The 23,737-nt window shown below is 39.9% G+C and overlaps 1 protein-coding gene across 2 annotated transcripts; it reads right to left on the reverse strand.

Moving 5' to 3' along the window:
• Positions 1-302: 302 nt before the first annotated feature.
• On the reverse strand, positions 303-21,793 carry ZNF326 (zinc finger protein 326). Of its 2 annotated transcripts, XM_077333064.1 has the most exons (10): positions 21,627-21,793; positions 18,774-18,866; positions 16,630-17,051; positions 14,091-14,286; positions 8,513-8,627; positions 5,730-5,877; positions 5,126-5,225; positions 3,251-3,381; positions 1,659-1,754; positions 303-1,038 (listed from the first exon to the last, which is right to left on the reverse strand). In XM_077333064.1, the coding sequence occupies exons 1-10, from the start codon at positions 21,640-21,642 to the stop codon at positions 817-819; spliced, it is 1,539 nt and encodes a 512-aa protein (XP_077189179.1). In that variant the 5' UTR covers positions 21,643-21,793; the 3' UTR covers positions 303-816. The 2 variants fall into 2 exon arrangements, with proteins under 2 accessions (XP_077189179.1, XP_077189178.1); XM_077333063.1 differs by lacking the exons at positions 18,774-18,866; positions 21,627-21,793 and having other exon boundaries at positions 8,498-8,627; positions 16,630-18,741.
• Positions 21,794-23,737: the final 1,944 nt, after the last annotated feature.

Raw genomic sequence — 23,737 nt, forward strand, 5'->3', positions numbered from 1 at the left:
TTTTACCTCATGGATGCAACAATTACTGTTTCCAGTAGACTTTTGCATACAAGTGCTTGATTATTAACTTGATTGGATTAGTTCTTCACTAAAATGGCAACTCATTTAGTTTTTACTGCTAGAAAAATAGCACGATGACTTCCATAACAGTATGTGTTCATGAGCATATATAATAAAGGTAAAAATATAATATATAATATATAATATAAAAATATAAAGGTAAAAATTCAACAAGTTCTAGTCACCACTCTTATGTGCAGCCCTCCCAAAAGCTCTAAGTACCTAATTAAACTGCATGACACTGAAGTTTCCAAAAGATTTTATTGCTACAAACATGTATATTTTCACCAAAAAAAAAGCTGCAAGGTGTACCATAACATATATTTTATACCGAGTAATGCAGTCCAAAAGACAGCCACACTCCCAGCATAATTCTGTTTAGTTTACACAGTCTAGAAGTAAATATGCTGTTAAAATCACACAGCATTTAGCTGACATAGCTTTGTACTGAAATGACTAATCAACTTTATTGTATCAAATTCTTAATGTCACAAGAGGAGAAAACAACATTTAAAACGTACACAATACAATAATGTATCAGTACTAACACTTAGTTACTATAAAAACACAACTAAAACAGCCTTAACTATCATTTTGAGCAAAGCTAAAAAAAATTATATAAATGTCTATGAATCTGAATGGAATGCATGCACAGGGTAAAGATGATTACACAATCTCATGCTTAACTACTGGAAACTTTACACAACCACGTTAACAGAAAAAATAATGGCGCATTTTCCTCTACTCGTGATCAGTTTAATTATCTTCCGTCTGGTCAAGAGTGAAGTCGGGCTGTTCTTCAGGTTCAGCTTCAGCTTCCTCTTCCTCAGGTTCTGCCTCCTCCGCCTCCTCCACCTCTGCCTCCTCCTCCTCCTCTTCTTCCTCTTCCTCCTCCTCCTCCTCTACAGGCTCATCAGCCTTTTCATCTTCTCCTTGCTGCTCTGGATTCTGATCAGTAATTTCAAATGGATTTTCACCCTGGGGGGGGGGGGAGGAGATAAAAAACCTTTAAGTTATCAGGAAAACTTATAAATGCAGAGCATTTAACAAAATAATGAAATATGAAATTGAACAAATAGGTTCTTGTCTATATTTTACATTTATTCCGATTTTGTATTTTCTATCATTCATATATCACAGCAGATCAGATTAGGTGTGAGCAGAATCCAGCTCCTACTGCAGTCTTCTGAACACCCTGGAATCTCTCCCCACCAGTGAACATGATTATGATACATTCCTTTGCATTTAATTCCAAAATTAAGTCACAGTAAAAATGAAGAGATAGGTAAACATAATGAATTGCAATGTACAGACAAGAACCAATCATGCTTGCATGGACTGGTTGCTTAGGACTGACACAGTTTGCCCATGTCTTCAAATTAATAAACACAGATATGGCAAACCATCATGTGTTGATAGCTAGAACCCCAAGGATGCTAATCAATCATTCATATTCATTGTGAAGGGAGCTGACCGGCACAGGACTGCCCAGAGGAAAGGACTGCTTTTCAAGAAAATCTGAATAGAATCATGTAGGAGCCAATATCACACCACCTTCAAATCAGTGATGATGAACTCAAATTGCTACTGCTACTTACCTTAACATAGCGCTCGTAACGTGCCTTCACAATAGGGTTATTCAGAATGCTGGTGGCAGTGAGGACACTCTCTCTCTTAATTTGTTCTTTGTAAGTCTATGAATGAAATTACACAGCAAAAGTAAACATTACACATTTATTCTGAAGTGTCATTCAATATAAATTTCAACAAAGGCTATAGAATCATGCAACAAGTTTCTTAAAGAAAACAGAAAAAGACATTAATTAGAAGAGTTGAATCTGTGTGCCATTTAAACATTTGGCTTTAAATTCAGCTATAAAAGGTCCTGGCTTAAGTTTCAAATCAATGGCAGGTGGACTTTTATTTCAGAAAATTTGGGCACTTCTCTGCAACTACTGCTCATGCAAGATCTATATCTTGTTCAACAGGATACAACTAAAGATGCTGATGAACACACAAAGGCTTCAATCCAATCCTAAATTATACACTAAAATTTTGGGGTTTTCATTCTGCCTATGCAAAAATTCACCATGATTTGGTAAGATTATCTGCAAGTTCCACTTCCCCTTTGTTAGCTGACAAAGTTCTCCCTCAAGTTCAAAATGGTAATGGGCACACACAGCGGTGCAAACGTGCAACAGATTCCAAATCCTCCCCCCATCTGAACAACAGCCAAGCAGGATTTGGGTTGCACCTCTGAGTGGAAGCAGTTTTGTGAGCATTATTTTTTATAATATGAAAATGCTTTTAAGAGTATCCAGTCAGAAGTTTTAAAACAAGCTATATACATAAATATGTATATAGTCAGGTGATCTTATTAATGCTTACATTTTAAAATTGTAACATTTAAAATAATTTAAGGAGTTGTCTTTTTATTTAACTGTTGTGCACCTTGAACTGCTCAGGAGAAAGGCAAAATATATAATATTGCAATTCGCATCTGTAATATGCAGTTGCTATATGTTATTTCCAGCAGTATTTAAATGTTTACACTGCAAACATTCTATCCACTTTGCACATTAATTCTGTCTCAAAATGATTAGACCTCTGGCAAAGCAACATGACTTCCGTGAGACAACATACTAGCGGGTAGCTTACCCAAGCCCTGATTTTCAAAAAAAAAAAAAATTGTCCTGACAGTCTGACTCTGAGGGTATGTGATACACATACCTGCTCTGGAGCAACCTGGTCAGGGCCCCGTTCCTCCCTCCCTTGCAGACACACAGACACGCACACACAGAGACATAGAGGATTCCCTTACCTGTTGGTTTCTGAACCTTCTCCTTGCTTCCTCCCGCCTACCTCATTCACAAACACGGACACAAAGACTCCCTCCCCCTTCCCCGTTATCCCCCCTTTCCAGCACGCATGCATGCACACACTCTCCCTCCTTTCCCTTCCCCCTCCTGCTTACCTGCTTCTCTGTTGCTGCCTTGGCCTCCGTGGGTCACACAGCGGCTGCCCAGGCCCCAGTGCGGCCACTGGCTCGACCCACCCCATCTTCTGGTGCGCTTTGTGGGCAGGACAACAGATATCATGTCCATCTACATTTCCATTTGACAAGGCACGCCAGAAGATGTGTCCCTCATGAACAATCAACAGAATTGCCAACTGAATAGCTAAGTCTTACCTGTTTTCCCTTTGTATGTTCAGGAGATTTTAAGTGCTGCTGAACAGAACTATGTAGTGCAGGAACATACACACTACATGCAGAGCAAAGAACAGTCTCAACTTTCATCATATGATCATCAGCCGTAACACCTAACAGAGAAATAAAGATATGATGAGAGAATATTGAGAAAAACTTCAAGCAAACTAGAAATCTAAATGTAAAGCAATGAATATAAAACAAACAAACATAATCCTTTCAAATTCCATCTGAAATAACGATGCTAAAAAGGCATCAGTTTCCTGCAAAAGGCATCAGTTAAGTGTGAATCACTGAAACTTTGCAGCAGATTGCCAAGCTGCTGTTACTGCAGCAGGGATAGGCTATTATAGATTGAGAAAACTCATATATGAATAGTCACAAATACAAACTTTACTAGTTGATACTAGCAATCCCCAACCTGTGGTCCTTCGACTAATTGGAGGTGGGCCCCGAAGGACGCCTTCTCCCCCCCCCCCCCAGCCCTTTACAACACACTTCATTGTTGTGGCATATCTGTATCTTATTTTGAAGGGATGTTTAAACATTACCATAGCGATCAGAGAGTGTTAGGGCAGTGGTTGAGAGTAGAGGAGTAAACTACCCCCCCCCCCACCAGGCCTCAGTAAAAGGCGTTGAGTGGTCCTCGGCGATAAAAAGGTTGGGGAATACTGCCATACAGGACAGGACTCCTGCAATGCCTTCCACTTGGGGCTACCCTTGAACAATGTTTGGAGACTGCAGCTAGTGAAGAATGTTGTGGCTAGACTGCTGGCCAGGGGCAGTTATATGATCTCAATCCTACAGCAAATTACACTGGCTTCTGATCTGCTCCTGATCCCAACTCAGGGTGCTGGAAGCCCTATGTAGTTTTGATCCCAGAGTATCTGAAAGATCACAGTTTTCCATAAGCCTGGGAACTAAGATCACAGGAAGAGGCCCTCTTGACTGCCTACTGACCAAAAATGCTTTATTCTTTATTATTTGAATTTATAAGCCCACCCCCTTATGAGTCCGTCATTTGGGGTGGAGTACAACACTGAAAAATGCATATAACCTTCTAAAAAAGTTAAATTTACTAAAAGCTAACATTAAATGTCTAGCTTTTTTGCTGTAACAGAGAGATGTAGGAGATCCCTCTCAGTCAAAAAGGCTCATGGGATGTTCTAATCTTCCAGGCATACTAGCCTCAACCGGAAGAGCTCCATTTTGCACGACCTGTGCAACTGTGTTAGCTCCATCCGGGCACTGATGTTTTTCAGGAGCTCATTCCACCAAGTTGGGGACCGGGGCCCTGGTCAAGGCCAGTCACACTTCTTTGGGGCTAGGAATGGATACACAAGAGTCTTTTCAGTGGCAATCCCATGATAATGGAACAACATTCCCAGTGAGGCCCCCTCCCTCTGTCTTTAGAAGGCAGTTTTAATTATGACAGCATTTGATTACTTCTTCTACCTACCAACAGTTCCCAACTATTTATTTTAATTAGTGGTTTTAATGTATTTCATTGTTATTGACACTGCAAGCCACTCTGAGTTCCTTTAAGGTAGAAATGTGGCCAATAAAGGTCTTAAAAGTATAATTTTAAAAGCTTTTTATAGGAACATTAGTGTTAATCGTAAATAAAAGAGGTAAAGAAAACTCCCAAGGCAAAAATCAATAGTCATGGGTAAGGATTGAGTATACTTTCTCTTTGCCATCAAGTCTCTTCTGTAAATTGCTCCTTGCAAATGCTGCTTTTATTGAAGTAGCAGGGTACAGAAACTAGCTGGTCTGTATGACATGCTAGTTTGGACAGTGCCTATGCAATCAAATCACTTTTCTGACATAAAACTGATACTTCCACAAGCCACTTGCCTTCCATTACATCTTTTTCAACCATCAGGGCAGCTTCCATTTGGCTAGCAGTTTGCTGTTTACGCATAGCCGTCTTCTTGAATTTATTCACCATACATTCCTAGAATGAAAGTATTCACCACTTTAAGGAATTAAATATCTTAACTTACACAAAGTTCACTTCCTATAGCCTGAAATAATCAACCATGAACCAACAAGTAAATGACCCAAATAACTATTTTCAAACAGCCTAGTCCCACCATCCCAGGCTACACAGCAGCTGCTTTTAAAACTGAGAGGGTGAATCAAAAGCTGTAGGCGATGTGACAAAAAGGTCTCCTGTTCAAAGGGAAACAATTTCAATGCAGTTAGGCTACTGACAAGCCTCTTGTACAATCCTGAGGAAATCGTTTGACCCCTGAATTCATTTTTTTAATCCTGATATGTAAAAGCAAATAAATAACATGTTCAAGAAGTTATAATTACCCATGCTTATATTTAGGAAAACCGTCTACATTGTAGCTTTGTTCACTTTTCAAAGCTGAAGGTTAATCCCAGTGTGTTTCTTTATGTAATATGCAAATAGCATCCTCATTAACAGACTTCACACAAAACAGCTACTTACATGCAGAAACTCCATAACAACTTTATCAAATTTGGTTTGTTTCTGAATATGATCTAAAGTTTCTTGGTGCACAGGACTTTCCAGATGAGCTTCAATGTCCTTTTCTTCAAAGGTCCGAAACTTACAGAATGAGCAGGTAAATGCCATTCTAGCAGAAGACATATGCGCAAATATTAGTCTTCCATTTCAAAATCTGTTTCATTAACCTTACATGCAATTGCTTAGGCGTTAATCAAAATGTTAAAAGCAATCATTTTAATATAAATGGATTTACATTATTTTGATCTCTTAATACAATCCTTTTCTAATTCACTTGGAAGCAAACCTTATGGACCACAACTGAACTTCTTTTGGAACAAACCTAGCTTAAAATCATGCCATAACACAAAAGATTAGAGTTTGTCTAAATTCCATGCCCAGAAGCACAATTTCCTAACCACCCATTTTCCAATGCAACCTGAAATGCCCCCCAATGCTACTTTTAGGGGACAGTGAACCTCCATGGGTAGCATGAGGGCTAAGATGAAGGGCTATTGGAGCAGGAGGAAAAGTGGCAAAAACTGCCTTTCCACATGTTCTTTGCATCTTTCCATGAGATCCAACTAAGTCCTGGAGAGTTCTACAACTAGTTCCACAACTCAGAGACTTTGGAATTCCTTTCTCAAAGTGCTATCCCACATGCCATAAGCCAAACTGGTTTGGATGCATGAATTTCAACGGCAATTCAAGATCAACGACGAGGCCTGCTGACCTATGGAGATGGGAGGGAGCTCCTACTAGGGGTACTTAAAGCTTCTCTCAGAATACCAGACCATTTTGAGAATAGGCGAATAGAAAGAACACTATACATAGAAGGAGGGGGAAAAATGAGCCTTGGGGTACTTTAAAAATCTGCAGGATTAACATGCATACCATGAAAAGGATGATTCGAAGAAGAAAGAACCTACCCTAGGCTAGAATTAACAGTTAAACACTTATTTTAATTCATTGTTAAATTGTTTTATCTTATCTCTTCTCTTAATAGTAATAAAACAAAACGGACTCGGATTTGCACCGTTTTCAATGTGGCATTTTCATCAGTGGTTGTTCCAATTAATATGTGCTGGGGATCTAGTCCTTAGGCCTTTAGCTCAAAGGTATGAGGAAGCTTGGTCAAAAGACTGCTCCCCATACCTCTGAGCGAAAGGTTAATATATATTGTTAAAAGTAGAGAATAATAGATCACAGAATTAGTGAAGGAATAGATCCTCAGCACATATTGGTTGGAACAACCACTGATGAAAATGCCACACTGAAAACCGTACATATCTGGAGTCCATTTTGGTTGTTTGATTACTATTAAAAGAGATAAGATAAACTCTATTTTTATTCATTGTTAAATTATTTAACTGTTAATTATAGCTTAAGGTAGGTTCTTTCTTCTGCTGTTGGATTAACATGCATAAACATTTATTGACTAAAATTAAAGATATCCCCTGTGCAAGCATTGGGTCATGTCTGACCCTTGGGGTGACGCCCTCTAGTGTTTTTGTGGCAGACTCAATACGGGGTGGTTTGCCATTCCCTTCCCCAGTCATTACCGTTTTACCCCCTAGCAAGCTGGGTACTCACTTTACCGACCTCGGAAGGATGCAAGGCTGAGTCAACCTTGAGCCGGCTGCTGGGATCGAACTCCCAGCCTCATGGTCAGAGCTTCAGACGGCATGTCTGCTGCATTACCACTCTGCACCACAAGAGGCTATTTATTGACTAGAACTCAACAATTCCCATTTTAAGTCATAAAAGTCAATGCCCCAATAATTTGCAAATTTTTATTGAAACAGAATACAGCTTCCAATCTGGAGGTTGAGTAAACCAGAGAACAGCAAAATTCACCTCCTAGAATAAGATATGTGTCATAATCACAACATAACAGGAGAAAAACAATTTGACAGGTTGACTCAGTATCTTTTTTCCCTGCTGCCAAGTCACAGTGGACTTACAGCAACCCTGTAGTGTTTTCAAGAAAAGGGATGTTCAGATGTGGTTTATCATTGCTAGCCTCTACGTGCCAACCCTGGTATTCCTTCGTGGTCTCCCACCCAAATACTGACCAGGACCAACCCTGATGAGCGTCTGAGAGGAGATCTGCCTGGCCTGGGCTATTCATGTCAGGGCTCATCCTTACAGCTACTTTATATAAAGGAAAAAAAAAAAGCTTTTTGTCTACTTCACCTTCCAGCTAATCAAAACTAATTTTTTTAAGTAATCTATTTTTCTAATTTTGGCTTGGCAACGTAACAAACAGTGCATTTGGTGAGTTTATCTGGAATTCTATATAAATGTTGACAAATTTATAATCAGTAGTGAAATGTTCTCTTAATGTTCGCTCTCCTAAGATCTATGAATGGAGTCCACAAAAAGGGCTAGCAGCTTCTCATATTCTGTTATTATATTCTACCAGTTCACAGATCACAACGATTAAGTCACACTTCGGAAGCTATCCAAGACAAAGTCATGGTTCTCTCTCTAAATGGTTTTAACTATTTGGGAGATTCCACAGCACTGCCTGCCTACAGACCTGCTGTTCTTATAACAGGTTATTGTGGTACATAATTAATGCTTTCCATACGACATTGTACCATACGACATTGTTCCTAAATGTCTGAAACTGATGAGACCTGTGGTATCAGAATTCAGAAATGGGACAGTATGGAGGGAAGCAAAGCAAAGGGAAAGGACTTGTAGCTGTTGTAACTATAAAAAATAGTGTAAAAAATATTAATTACATTTCTATCACCAACCTGTAACCATCACCATACTTTTCACTGTTTTTTTCCCTCCTACGCCTTTGCTTCTCTCTTCTTGCCTCAATCCGACGTTTTTCTTCCTCTTCATTTTTCACTTCTGGTTTGACACCTATAAATGGTTAAGATCTGAATAAATACTTGTAAATTCCAAAATTTAGCAAGGGAGAAAATATAAAATTCAACTTACCTACCTCTCCCTCACAATCTTTTATGGCAGGGATAGTTAAACTGCAAGCCCTCCAGATGTCCATGGACTACAATTTCCATGAGCCCTTGCCAGCATTCGCTAGCAGGGGCTCATGGGAATTGTAGTCCATGGACATCTGGAAAGCTGCAGTTTGACTATCCCTGATTTATTGTCTCATAAGTGGGAATAAACTCAAGCCATGAATATAAATGGCATCTACAAGGGGTGCGGTATATTTAATTAAAAGCAAACACTCAAACATTTTAGCATAAGTGTGTGATTAAGGGTTGTGTTTTGAAAAAGTTGAACCCAGAGTTAAACCACCATAATCTAATAATGGCTAGATTGCCAAGGCATTTCTCAGTAGATGCCTAGCAGAGACAATGGGAAAGAGCTATAAGTGGATGCTGTACATGTTTTTGGAGATCTCCGAAGCTTACTGGAGTGTAAAATTTACATTTTCTATGCTAGACACATGCTGGCTTTATTGTGAAGACTACTTGCATAATTTGGGGAAATAAAACACAGTACTGATGACATGAAAGTATGCAAACTACTCAACTTTTTAATTCAAGTATGATTTAATATCAAAAGTATGGTTTCCCTACTTTGCTACATTTGTATGTCTGACGACATTATCATAAATATCGGAATGCTTTTCCTTATTCTTCCAAACTTGTGACTAGAGTAGAAAAATAATCTCAAAACACTGTTACAGAATAGAATCCCCCACATTTATAGGAGTGGCAGGCTTTCAGTCCATGTGCTGAAATGGGATTTTAAAAGTGTCAATCCAGACTTGATTTTCAAGCAGCCAAAACAGCTGTTCTCTTTTGCATTCACTTTGAAAGAAAAGTCTGCCTTATTAAAAACAGGTATCCGATTATTATGAATCACTAAATCACTAACTGCTCAATAGCATCTGACAACCGACTAAGCATCTGAACCATCCACAATGATATTGGTGGGTTCAAGTACTATTTCCCTAACTTTATAGAACAAGAACTACATTTTCCCCACACAGACAGACACACACACAAACCACATCACCAGAAAGAATCCATCCCCCTCCAAACTACCCCATAGGGACAAATTTGTAATGTGGCACCTTACCTCCAAAGCCCAAAGAACAGGCAAATGAATTCTTGCTTTATTTCTGCATAAGCCTTCTGACATGGAGTTCTGTAGAGATATGGTCTGCATCCTGCCTCTCAAGGCCAGCAGACATCTTTAAATTTCTAGCTTATACAGACGAGGGGAATGGAAGTCTAAGTCTAGATCTGAACTTTAGAGTCCTCTTTTCCAGTATGATGATTTGTTTGAAGACTTAAAAATAAAGACTTGTGCATTTGTTAAGGTGCCATGACTGATGAATCCACAAGTTTATTGCTACACTAGAATTTCAACCAAACCAAAGTTCTGATCACAGGATAGTGTAATTTTGGGACAAAAAAGTTTCCACTTGGCCAAGCAATTATAGTGGCACAAACCAAAAGGTGCATGATAGTTTAATGGAAAGTCGATTACACAGTATGAGATATACCCACAATTCTTCAAGAAAATAAAGTCTATATAATTTGTAACATTCTTACAGTATTCCTTATATCATACAGATGGTATACAATATTAAGGCACATCAAGAGAAAGGTTTAAATGAGATTTCAGCCTACACCTAGAAATAGGTAGTTTACCTGTTTTAATACGCAGTATGTGCAAACAACCAATGTATGGTGAAAAACAGCTGATTATTGCACTACTTTCAAATCAATACCAATACAATATTCATTAGGTACAAATGTAAGCTGGAATAGGCATGAACATAAATTCCAATCTGGGGTTTGGGGCAACTCCCAAACTAAGCCAGAATTTTCCTGAACTGAACCAGCCAGTTTTGACCTTTCTCCAAGCCTCAGCTTCCTACAGCAGAAAAACAGGGAACAATTTCCTGGGAATGGTTAAACAGTTTGGTGTAGTGAGCCCTTGTTCCTCTGTAAAATGAAACCAGATGCATCCTTCTGGAACAAAGATCTTTTCTGTCAGTCTCATGGTGCACCATTCTTTCTCAACTGGTGCTTTTAGAAAAACCATGAAAATGGTTTTATTCTACTAAGTTAAAATACTTTCAAACTTGGAAAAGATTATGTTCATGCCGTTAGTTAAGCTGTGTGCCACCGTTCTGATCTGACTATTTAAGATTTGTAATCATGCTGTTCAGAACTGTGTGAGCTGCTTACTTAAGAGCTCCAAACTGATTTCAAGGAATATAATTTTTTAAAATACACAGAATTGGAAAATGGTTCAGAATTCATGGGTGCAATATTATAAGACACTAGTTTCACATAAACATAAGCATGTGTTTCAAATTCCAATGTGTTACAATGACAATCAAGCATACACCATTTTCTGATCTATTTAGATTGATAATTCAAGAGAAGGTAACACTAGCAACATGGTTTCAATAAACCAGATGGAACTAATCAAACTGCTAATTTGTTGATCCGGCCGATGACTCAACATCTGTTATTTGACAATACAATTCAGATTTTAAAACAACACATTTATATAGAATCCAACTATAATCCCATAAGGTACTATAAGGCCCTGAAGCCTGACTTCTACTAGAAGCTACAAATGCAATAAAATACTTTACGATATCCAGACTTAAGTCTTTATACCTACAGCTTTAAGTAGATGAAACCTTGTTTTGAATATGGACTTAATCTTGTATTTGTTAATCCCTTACTAAAAATAAACACGAAGCACATCTAACAACTGCCAGCTATCAATAACTGAAGATTACTGGTATTTCTAAAATGTTAAATGTTTAAAAGCCTCTGGAGTATAGCCACACACAAGGATTCTCAGTCTTGTTTCCAACACTAGTTTAGCAAAGCTGCTTTGCAAGTTCTCCAAGGAAAAGTGCTCTTAGAAAGGACACTCAATGACTACCATGCCTGTAGACATATTTGCCTTACTGGGACTGCAAAGATGAAGCATGCTGACTGCTACTGTAATAAAGTAGATGCATTCTAGCAGTACTTGGAATGCAAAACATTTTGCAGAACTAGAGATCTTTACCTCATAAGTAGTTTTCTTGCTTGGCGTCTTTGGGTCTATTAGCATGAAAGGAGGAAGAAATTTAAAGAGTATCAAACTGCACATTCTGTCTCACCTAACAATTTGTTTAAAATCCTTGAGAAACTGGAAAAATAGGAAGCTTTATTTTAGAGAACAGAACATACTGTGAAGAAAGACTGTTGGCATGCGGTAACAGTTCATATTAAACAATTACATACAATTTGATTTAGCCAAGCTCTCTTCACAAGAACTTTTACAAAAAGCAAGTCTATGAAAACAAAACAAAACAACAAAAAAACATCATAGAATTGTGGGGTTATAGCATCATACTGTGTAATTGGTTTTCCATTTGTTATACACACCACTCATTTTCAATTCACAAGTATCATATGTATTACACATAAAACATTTCTCTTCATATTGTTTTTGGAATGATCAGTTTAATTTTTCATGCTTAATCTCAAATTCCAACAGTAAAATCATATGCAACAATTAACATAATTTCATAGACCATCAAGCCTAGTGAGAGCAGATAATATGGAATCTTGCTCACAACTTCTCTGAACTTGCTATGCAAGGAAAACAGGAACATGTGTAGGAGTAGTAGTGAACCTCTTAAAAATTACAATGTGTCTGAATACAGTATAATATTTAAATCTGAAGTCAACGCATAACAGCTAGTCCCCACTGCAAAGGTGTACATTTCAAGCCAAATTTTGAAGTTATTTTCAGGAAAAAGAAATTTAAAGGAAAAATTACAACTATAAGGCACAAGTGGAAGGCTTTTTTCTTGTGGTCATTAAGAAGAAAAATTAAGGGAGAAAGGAAGAAACATTGCTTCTTGTAGAAGAGAAGCCTCTTAACTTAGCCAGGTATATCGTACTGCAAAAAGAATGTATAAAGTTTCCCAACCCTATGTTAAGTAGGGTTACACAGGCCATGCATTTATGACATGCATTATTCCTGGCACAGAATCTATGAAGGAAACAAGAAACTAAACATTTTACTGAATGATTCACAAATGCACAAGAAAGTTGATTAAATACAGAGCCTGGGGTCTTGCTCTCAGTGTCCTTTAAAATATTATTTCACTTATTCATATAAGCAAATAGTTGCCATTAATTTAAAGGAGTAAAATTTCAAAAAATCATGTTGGGGTCATATCATAAAGGACAGCACCAGCTTGACAACACTTATAATGGGGAATGAGCCTCCACAATCAGAGATACATGATGGAGTGCCCAACTACATGCTGCAACCAATATGCATGCCTGGTCCTCACAGTAGGGCCTACTCATACACATACTTTGTTGATCTCCATTAACTAGCCAAACCTACCTCCCACAGAATACGTGAAACTGAAGATAAACATTCTGTACATTCTCTGAGAGACACACACCCACACAGGTTTTTGTTTGAATCATGAGCCTAAGGGTCTGCCTATTACATCTGAACAAGTTTTACCATCTCAGTTTTCATTAAGCTCTTGAAATATTCTAGCTTTCAATTAAGTTTTTCTACGATATCAAAGCCATAGTCTGCTTGCATGGTAAAAAACCATGTGGCACTGGAACCCAATTTCCAACACGAGGCCAGCTAATGGGAAGCCAGTTTGTTCATGTTTAATTAATCACAACTCTCAGATTTAACCACTCTAGCTAAACTGTGATCAGGCCAGACATATCCTATGAGCAGATGATGCCATTTATGGCAGTGCTCTCAGTGTAAGACTAGAAATAGCTTATTTTTCCAAGAAATTCCACACAATGAACTTTTAAGAAAGAGAGAGTAGCAGAGTCCAGAGGTTGCTCCTATTCCATACCACACTGCATATGGTTCAGATATTAATGCCTTCAGGAGGGAAAAAAAACCAGGCCAGATATTTGTTTTCCATCATCTTCCACTAAATTATTAGCTTGAAAGCTATGCTTAAACATTCAGATTTAATCTCACTAATGTTTGGTAACAACCTGTGCCTGACAGCCTTACTGCATCATTTCATTTAGCAAGCAGTCTTCACAATAAAAGAAGCTAGAATGGGTTTCAAAATATATGCATCAATTCATAACCAAAGGGACTGAATTTTCACCAACACAGGAAATAGGCACAAATCTGTCAAAATAATCTCATTTTCCAAATACCAGATTAAAATTTCTAGTTTGTGCAACGATCAACCTCTATTATAAAGAGGTGGCATTAGAAGGGCTTTCAGGCTGAAAAATGAAGAATGGCAAAGCATTATAAATGTGTCCTCTCAGAAAAAAGTTAAATAGCTCTATAATTCGCACCTTTCATTCAATTACTTACTAGGTTTGTTTTGGTTCATCTTCACATTAGGTTTTGTCAGTTTGGGTTTCTTGATAAATGTCCCACCTGGTTTATTATACGGCTGCTGTATCATTTTTCTCTTTATTCCTCGTGCAGCTACTGCTGCAGTACTGGGTTTGTTATGATAGTCTACCACAATTCCAGGTCTATGCATGCCTCCAAAGTCTCCCATGTACTGCAAATAGGTGAATAGCAAGTATTAGAAAATGATATGGCTGACAGGATACAATGCAATTACTATATAGTCATATTTATGAACATTTTTACTTAGAAGAAAACATCAACTAGTAAATTAACATACACCCAAATAGCAAGCTCATTAGGTTTTTTCAGTTACTTGATCATAAATGTTTTATATTAAACTGATTTCTGCTTATTCAAAGTCATTAGTCCAGGTCATAAACACCAGTACTTTTTTAGTTGTAGTCCTTCGCTTCAGATTCTTCAAATAAATACACCTCCCACATCTCTACAGGGCTATCTGTTGAGTGCCAAGTAAATCTGTAAAAATCCATCTTGTATGTTTAGAGGCAACAGCATAGCTCCCCAGTGCTGGACATGAACAGTATACATTGATTGCCCATATCAGACTGCTAACTACCAAACCCTTCTGTTCACCCCTAATATATCAAGACAGGACAAGAAGATTGTCAGCAGTAAGCACAGTAAAATATAATCCATTTTCTATCCAGTTCTTTCTGCAGCAGTAGAGGGATCTTTGCCATTAAGGATTCAGATTTGGCAGCCACAGACATAAAAACTCTTTATTTTCTCTCTTTTGATCCCCATCTTGGACATCTAGGTAATGAAACAAATGCTTTAAGCCATAAAACCAACCAATTTAAAAGGCACAGAAGAAAACTGAGGAGAAGGAACTGATCGTACTATACAAGAAAACTTAACTGACTGGATAAGTGAAATGATATAAGCAGAAATATGTATCATGTCATGAAGACATCTTTAATATTAAAAAGCTAAACCTACTAACACTTAAGGCAGCAGATCTGTAAAACATTTTTCTACTGTAATTAACCTTTAATTCTACCAGTCAACATATTAAAAGTAATTACAATATAATTATATATACTATTAACAAAATCCATGCATATGTTCTAAATTTCAGCTTTCAGCTTCTCTACAAATTGTATGATAAAAGGCCTTAAGTAAAGAACATTTTAGAAATATCTCCATGTAGTATGTACATAAATCAAAGGACACTTTCTAGATTTATTTTTGCATAAGCAAATATTTCCATAATCTATTAAAGGTGCAATGCATTTTAAATACAGTAAGAATTAGCATATGTATCCTCAAAGTATTCAGGGTTCAAGAGAGGCAAGCTAAGGTTTAAGTAGTGGTCAGTATTCCTTATGATTTTTAACTTACTCAAGCTCATAAATATATATTTTTAAGTCTGACAGCCAAGAGCTACACAGATCTGCAAAGCAGTCTGTTATCAAACTACAAGAAAGCTACTGGGTCTGTTTATATCATTGTGAGTTAAATCTAATTATGCCAATTATAGCCTCATGAAAGCCACACAGGTACAACTTTTTTTTTAAAAAGCAGCTTAGACATGCAGAATACCTAAATGTTATCTTCTAGTAAGCTACCTGTTTTTCTTTAAGACTTCTTAAAGAAATATACTATGAATTTTCAGATAGCATACATAAGATTAATAAAAACTTCATTAGCTGAACTATTTGTACTTTTAAGTCAGATAGAAAATTTAAAAGTTAATGAGACATCATCATAAACCTGAAATATGCTATTAGGTGTACAACACCTTTTAATAATTTGCTGCAAGTATCTGAATTTTTAATGGTGTGCACAATTACACAATCTGAGGCTTCACTGAAATATCGCATTCAACATTAAACAATTATAAAAAACAAATTGTTTCATAAATTAGCATTTGGTAATGATTTCAAGTTGATGGTGTCCGATTAACTGTGATTTTTAAGCCAGCTTCTTTTTTTAATCACCTACCTTTATTGGACCCACCCCCTCCATATAAGTCTGAGGACCTTAAGTTTGATTAGGAATGTATATAAAGATCTAATTGCCTGTCATCCTAGACAAAATCTGCCCTGTAGCATTCGCTCCTTAAAATTAATAGCATTCATACATTGCACCTTTAACCTACTCAAAACTGAGAAAGGTTCTAATTAACCTTTACAGTGATTCAAAACTTCTCCCACTAGCCAAGACGCTAGTGTTGACAAGGAAAAATGCAATTCCTTTTAATCCCTTTTAGACCAAACCCATTGCCTTAATCTTCACCTTTCAAAGAAAAGGAGAGATTTGATAAAACCTTAGCAACTAATGTCTTGCAAATGAAGAGAGACTGGGTATGATGTTCTAAGTAAACACCAAAAGGGATTGGAAGGTCATCAGCCCTAACAGTTTGGCCAAAAGTGCACTGTGATGTACAGTGCCATTTGTTTTAAATGCTATGGTCTTGAAAGGGTTTAAAAGAGTGACTAGTGAAAAGAATCTGAAAAGATTCTGTACTTACTCCTCGGCCACGGCCTCTGCCTGTTGATGGTCCTCCAAAAGCATCATAGTTTCTGCTTCCAAATCCACTGTCAGGGTAAGCAGGCGTTCCCCTCCCCCGAGAGCCTACAGGTGCAGGCTTCATATGGGGTGAAGAAAAACTGCTGTAGGAAGAGTAACTCTCTCTTCCTCTGTCCTCCATAAACCCAGGCCTCAATTTTGAGCGTGAGTAAGGTGCTTCCCAGCTAGACCCGCCCTGGTTTCTACCTCCGAAAGAGTCAAGGCTATTCCGGTAGTTGCTGTCAAATCGACCACCATAACTACCTCCGAAGCGGCTTTGTTCGGGTTCATTATAACCATAGCCAGATCTGTACAGATCTCGCCCACCCAGAGAAGACCCGGAGTCATAAGACTCATAAGGTCCAAACCTGGAAAAGTTGCAGTGAGGAAAAAAAAAGTAAGCTTACTAAAGTTAAACATTTCAAAAGACAGTTTATCAGTTGACATTTATCAACTAAAATCAATGTATATTTTACTTTGGTAGGGTTTATGTTGATTAGGTCTGGGCAATTCCAAGTTGTGACCAGACAGAAAGCTATCTGAGCCACTTTTCCATAAATATAACATTACAGTTCAGAATACCTGAATTTTATTAAATTTAATTCTCAGTAGTATTTAAACCTCATTGTTTGTGCCCAGACCTAGTCTTAAGAGATGCAGGCATCTGCACAGACTTAAAAGTTCATTAAATGTCTCTTATCTTTAAAGCCATGCCTAACAACAGTTCAACATTGAAAATAACTTTATCCCTTAACTGGGAAGGTCGTGACAGATACCAATAATGAGGCAATGAATAAACTATATACTTTTTCTTTTAAACCTTGAAAGGTTTATTGCTAATTTGTATTTTAGATTTTTGCAAAACATAATCCTCCAAACGCAAGGGTGACAATTGACAGTATGCCCCATCCTTTACTATTATATTTAGGACATGTATATGCTTGAGGATAAGGCTGGTATCTTATTTCATAACTGAAAAGACGCAAACAGGTCTTCAGTATGACTGAAATATAGTGATAATAACTGGTTGTGTATATACAGGCAACACTTGTTACCAAAAGTCAAATGCAACATTTTAGTCACTGAGAATTAGAAAATGGAGCATCCAGGAGGACATTACTGTCATGTACAACTACAGCAGAAAGGGGAGGCCATTAGTCTATCCAAAGCATTAACACACAGTAAATAAGAAAAGGGAAACTACCAAGGGAACTGCCCTTGCCTACCATAGTATAATAATTTCCCCCCATTAAAAAAAAACTATAGTGAAACAAGACTTGCATTTTTGAAAGACTGTCTACACTACAACAAACAATGTCAATTACGGGAGGACTAGTCAGTTTCAATCATATGCAGATTACTAAATGGTAGGTACAGATAAGCAGTAGTTTTCAGGACAGTTAGGTAAGCAAACCCCCAAGCATTAGATATTTCAATCAGCTGTTGAATAGAACTGTGCAGTGATATATAACTTGTAGAATTAATCACCAATCTAGTCTTTCACAACCATAGGGATAAGAACACAACTAATTATAATACTTCATCCAGTGTTTTATTTCTCCTTTTGGATAAACTGCAGGCACAGTACAAATTCAAAAGCTTATCAGAAATATCTCTACAACGCTAACTACATAAACTGTAAGATCACTGTGCCAAAAATTTGTGAAGTAGACCAAACATATGTATTTTAGTGTAATTAGTACCTGCCAATGAAATAATCTGGACATGAGACACAATCTATCAACCAATATTCTTGCAACTTAACGTTAACTGAGTTAAATTTAAGTGTTCCTTGCAAACAGAACGCTAAAAGAAAAAAAATGCTGAATCAACCTGAATTCAATTAAACTATAAATTCTATATTCATATATTAATGGTAATGATATAATCAATTCAAACTAACAGTAGTAACAAAACATGCACTGCGGCAGTGTACATTTTAAAAAGCAAAAACCATTCTAAAACACATGCACAGTGCCTCACTCAATGCAGCATCCTCAAGGAACACTTAAATTGGGCCAAAGATATATACTACATAATTCAATTACAATTAATACTCAAGGCTACTAATTCAGCATCTTACCTGCTACCCGCCTCCACCGCCACCTCCATGACTCTCCATTCCGTATGACTGATTCATATAAGAGTCCATAGCTCTTGGGCCACCATAGGCACCATGCCCATAGTCACGATCCATTTCTAAAAAGGAAAGGTCTTATTTTAACAAGAAGACAAGATAAAATTCTTAGGAGCCACACATCTCCCTCAGTGGAGAGAATCAATGATATGACACCACATACAATGTCACCAACAACAGGCAAAGAACCTGTACCTTCATGTTACAAGATTCCCATTATCTTTCTTTATTGGAACTAGGGCTAGCATGTCAGTCAATTGACTATCTAATTGTTTTATCAGAGTCAAATATTATATCAAAGGTAAGAATCCCACTCTGCGGACTGTAGCTGCCTATGTCTTTTCTTTATGATACCATCTGCTATTAAGTGTAGCAATGATGGCTGCTTGCCACCTAAACCTGTAGTGCAAACTGCACAGCATAAGAAATTATTATTACTAATTGTCATTATCTAGGTCTACCCTAATTGCATTCTGCTTGATAACAAAATGAAAACATTCCTTTGCACTATGTGGCTTTATTGCCATTCTACATTTCCCCCCAAATGTTTAAATTGTAGGTTGGCTTAATTTTTTCCAAGGTAAAAAATGCAAAATAATGCTTCAGTCATTTATATTTAAAGAAATGTTACAATATTAAAACTTCTAAGGCATTGACAAATCAGAGAACAAACATTAACAAATGTGTTTCAGCAAGTAGTACAAGTACCAAGTTAACCAATCTTTTCAGTTGAACTAATAAAATACTTAAGCATTAACTGTTCAATATTTGATGAGGGTTTTTTTTAAATAATCAACCCTAACAGTTGCATATCCAGAATCTAAACCAGCTTGGTTTTACCTGGCACTAAGCTTCCTATACCTTTAGCTGCTCAATGCACCTTTTAATGCATTTGGCTGCACAATTCTGTAAGCCTTTATTTCATTTTTTACAATAAATCACAAAAAATATAGGTTCATAAACCTTACAACACTAGTTTGAGATATTTATACTTACAAGTTAAATACTGTGGTGGAAAAGTCTTTTTTTTTAAAGTTACCAGTATATGTGTGTGTAACCTAAATACCTAAATGCAATATAACACAAAAGCCTGTTGTTTAAAGGCATTATCATCCCTAGGGAAAATACAACAGTAGTGCAGGTGCACAAGAAATGAAATGATTCATGCTGACATCAGTTACAGGAGGGGTCTCCAACTGTTTAAAGCCTATCGGCACACTTGTAATTCTGACACAAAATGATGGGCACAGCAACAAAAAGGCTGTCACAGTAGGTAGAGCCAGTCACAAAATGATTACTACAGCTTTAGTAGCGTAGTGCAGAGATCCTTGTGCTGCAGTGGCAGAGATCCTTTGTGCTCCCATTTAAAAAATAACACTGCACAACCAATCAGATGCCTCCTTGGCCAATGCCCCACCTGCTTTCTAAAAATACTTGGCAGGCACCGGAAAATGTATTAGTGGTGCCACACTGGGGATCCTTGGGTTCCAGGGTAGGAATGGAATAGGTGTGTGGGGACAGAACAGCCAAACGGGCATACTCAATTACATGTTGAGAGGAGAGATGCAATCTAGACATGGACATCTGGAGAGCCACAGTTTGGCTACCCCTGGACTGAAGAAAATGGCTTTACTAGTCTGCTTTTGTGCTTTGGATTGCCACCTGGTGGACAGAAGTAATATCACCTTTCTAATGCATAATTAGCGCATCTTGTGGTGCAGAGTGGTAAGGCAGCAGACATGCAGTCTGAAAGCTCTGTCCATGAGGCTGGGAGTTCAATCCCAGCAGCCGGCTCAAGGCTGACTCAGCCTTCCATCCTCCCGAGGCCGGTAAAATGAGTACCCAGCTTGCTGGGGGGTAAACGGGAATGACTGGGGAAGGCACTGGCAAACCACCCCGTATTGAGTGTGCCATGAAAACGCTAGAGGGCGTCACCTCAAGGGTCAGACATGACCGGGTGCTTGCACAGGGGATAACTTTACCTTTTACCTTAATGCATAATTTCAAAAAAGAGAAGAGTATTTCTATGCAGTTTGTACTGACTCTACTATAGAATTCCCACAAATATCAATGATTATGATGCGCTTCAGATTTCTCTTGGTTCGATTTCTGAAACCCAAATCCGACTGTTCTGTTTACTTGATGTCCCATTTTGCTGAGTCCCAATGAAAGGCAGAAGATAAATCATGTAAAGAATTTTTTTTAAACGCTCAATATGACAAGCTACTCATGCCCTTGAAAGGGAAGTGAACGCAGACAGGAAGCCGTTTTCACAGGGCTGAGGCACATTCAGGACAAGGGTTCCCATGGGCTAGCGAGGTTACCCCTCCAAAGAGAAGGTGCCTCTGCTCCCGTTTAATTCTCTCCTTACGAGTCCTCGGCTCTTACGGTCGCCCGACCGCTTCTATCAAGAACCATGGCGTGGCTTGAAAGGCCGAATGCGCATCGAAGCTGCAGCCAGAAGACCATCTCGCGGGTTTCCACTCCTTGTGCGTATTACACACCCCACGGGATTTACAGTCGCGCAAGGGAGGGATTTATGAAGACCCGAAGCCTATTCTGGCTGCTGGGAACAGTAAGGCGAGGCGCCAGAACAGAGCTCTGCAGCCTCCTGCCGCAGAGAAGGCCGCTACTAGGAAACCGGTCCCAGAACCCGCGAGACCCTGCTCGCCTTGCCTAGGCCGCCATTCCCGCCTCCGCAGCGCTTCCCGCCGGCCGCCATTTTGAGCCGGAGCCACCTCTTAACTCTCCCCTCCCCCCCCCCGGGGCCTGTTCGCTCCCTGGCCGCTCGGCTTTCCGAAGGGACGAGGGGCGCCGCTCACCTTCCCCGTAATCCATGGCGACTACGACCCTCGCGGTCCGAGCGTGGGTAGGGACGGCGCCGGCGCCCTGGGCCTCCTGGAGACTGCTGTGGCTGCGGCGGCCGCTTCTCCGCCTCGGGCCTCTGTGACGCCGCTTCCTCCGCAACGAGGCTGGCAAAGGGGCGGTCGAGCCAGCAGCGGCCGCCCCCACCCGGCTCCTGGCCGCCTGATTGGCTGCGTCGGCCCCGGCTGTGCGTCAGGGCCACGGACACGCGCCGCAAGCCTGGAACCGCGCGCGCAGGGGAGAAAGAGGGAGAGATGTGTGCCTCGTGGCCGCGGCAGACCTGCCTCTACTCGCTCCCCCGCCCCGTCTTCCAAAATCTTCTTCTTCATCCTGTTCCTTACGAGCCTGCAAAACGCCTCCTACTGGCCGGGCGAGCTCCTCATCAATCAGTACAAATGATCAGCCCACACAAAAAAAGCGCACCCTAATTGTGTGTCACTTTTGAGCTTGCGCAGGTCTTGTGTCCCTCGGGAACCCAATTCCAGAAAGTCACCGCCGGAGCCACTGCGGCAGACTTCGGGCTCCCCCGGTCTTATTCAGGAGGCAACTGGGCGCTCGCTTCCCTCAGTGCACGAGGTGACTTCCATCCCATGATATTGTGCCTGAGGAGGTGCGCGTGCGCGCGAAAGCTCAACCCTTGAATAAAACTTCTGCGGCCTGAAAGGTGCCGCTGGACTCTACATGGATTCTGGATAAACCTCAGTGAATAAAGGGGGGGGGGTAGGTGTAGAGCTGCGATGCAGCTGCCTCAGGGGGGTGCTTCGCGGGGCAGTCTTCCGGGAGCCAGGCCACCTCCTCTTCCCCCGGAGGCCCTTCATTCACAGGACGCTGCGAAGAACGCCAATGGGGCACGTCGTGGGCGTCAGAGAAGAGGGCCGGCCGAAAGCCGCGGGGCTGGGCCGCTCCTTGCTTCAGCAAACACCATCCCGCACTTACCGACATAAGAGGGGGGGGGGAGTAGGAGCAAGAGACTCGTTCGGAAAAGGACATCATGGCAGGGATTCTCCGCCCGCCCGCGCGTCCCGTCTCCGAAAGGCGCTTTTCCTCCACGAGGCGCGCTTCCGGGTTCAAGGCCGAGCTAGACAGGAACGCCTTTGAAGTAGGGCCTTCTACAAGAAGTTTCTTCCTGCGGATGCCCTTGCCCAGCTTCGTCAGGGTTGCCAATTTTGGCTCGGGAAATTCCCGGCGCTTTGGGCGAGACCTCGTGTAACCCCGAGTCTATTCGGTGGTCCTTATAAGTTAAAAAGCCGCCATTTTAAGTGAGGGGTTGGAGGGCCTGAAGCTGCAGGGAGAAGCTCTCCTTTCTACAAGCTACGAGTTAATATTTCAGGAGTGCCAGAAATTCCTGACAAGAACACAGTTCAGAGCTTTATGTGTTGATAGTTGCGTATGCTGAATTATTGTTCCAAATACTGTCTTTTGACATTTGCTTTTCATTATCTTCATACATGCAAGTGTCACAAGGAGGGATCAGGCTGTCATGGATGTGAACTCTCTCAGCAATTTTTTAAAATGATATTGCCCCTTGAGGTCCATGGGGATGCATCTGTAGAGTCCACCTCCTTGGGAGGCAGGGATGACACTACTATTCCAGCAAATACTAGGGGCCATTCCGCACCGGGATCCATGTAGCAAATTGTTTGCTGAACGAAAAATCGCCATTTTAAATAGTGGAATTCGGCGTAACGTATACCTGCCTTTGTAGTGGAATCCAGTTGCGTTTCTATCGTTTCCCACAGGGTTCTGGTCTCTGCAAAAATCGCTAGCCAGGAAGCGCTATTGCCAAGCTGTGTCCCGCCCCTGGCCGTCAAGCAGCGGCCGTTATCATGCTCCCAAACAGCCCCTTTCCCTTTAAGGAAGGTTTTTTTTTTTAAAACACACCCGTTGCAACGAATATGCATTGATTCGTTGCAACGGAGAGACCCATCCAGTTAGCAGGTGGTGTTTGAGCTGCCGTTTCATCGTTGCCACGCTCCCCCCGAGTGAAAAAAAAAATCCCCCCCCTCACGGGCGCGATTTTCAGCCGAAAACAGTGTGTAAATAAAGTGAAAATAAACCAGCAAACGGG

Source organism: Paroedura picta, chromosome 4 (genome assembly GCF_049243985.1).
Source record: "Paroedura picta isolate Pp20150507F chromosome 4, Ppicta_v3.0, whole genome shotgun sequence".
Taxonomy (NCBI): domain Eukaryota; kingdom Metazoa; phylum Chordata; class Lepidosauria; order Squamata; family Gekkonidae; genus Paroedura; species Paroedura picta.

Coding starts and splice junctions, on each gene's coding strand:
- ZNF326 (XM_077333064.1), bottom strand. Junction 17,052..18,773: donor CGGAATGGAGAGTCATGGAG/GTGGCGGTGGAG, acceptor TTTTTTTTCCTC/ACTGCAACTTTTCCAGGTTT. Junction 1,039..1,658: donor GTTACGAGCGCTATGTTAAG/GTAAGTAGCAGT, acceptor CCCCCCCCCCAG/GGTGAAAATCCATTTGAAAT.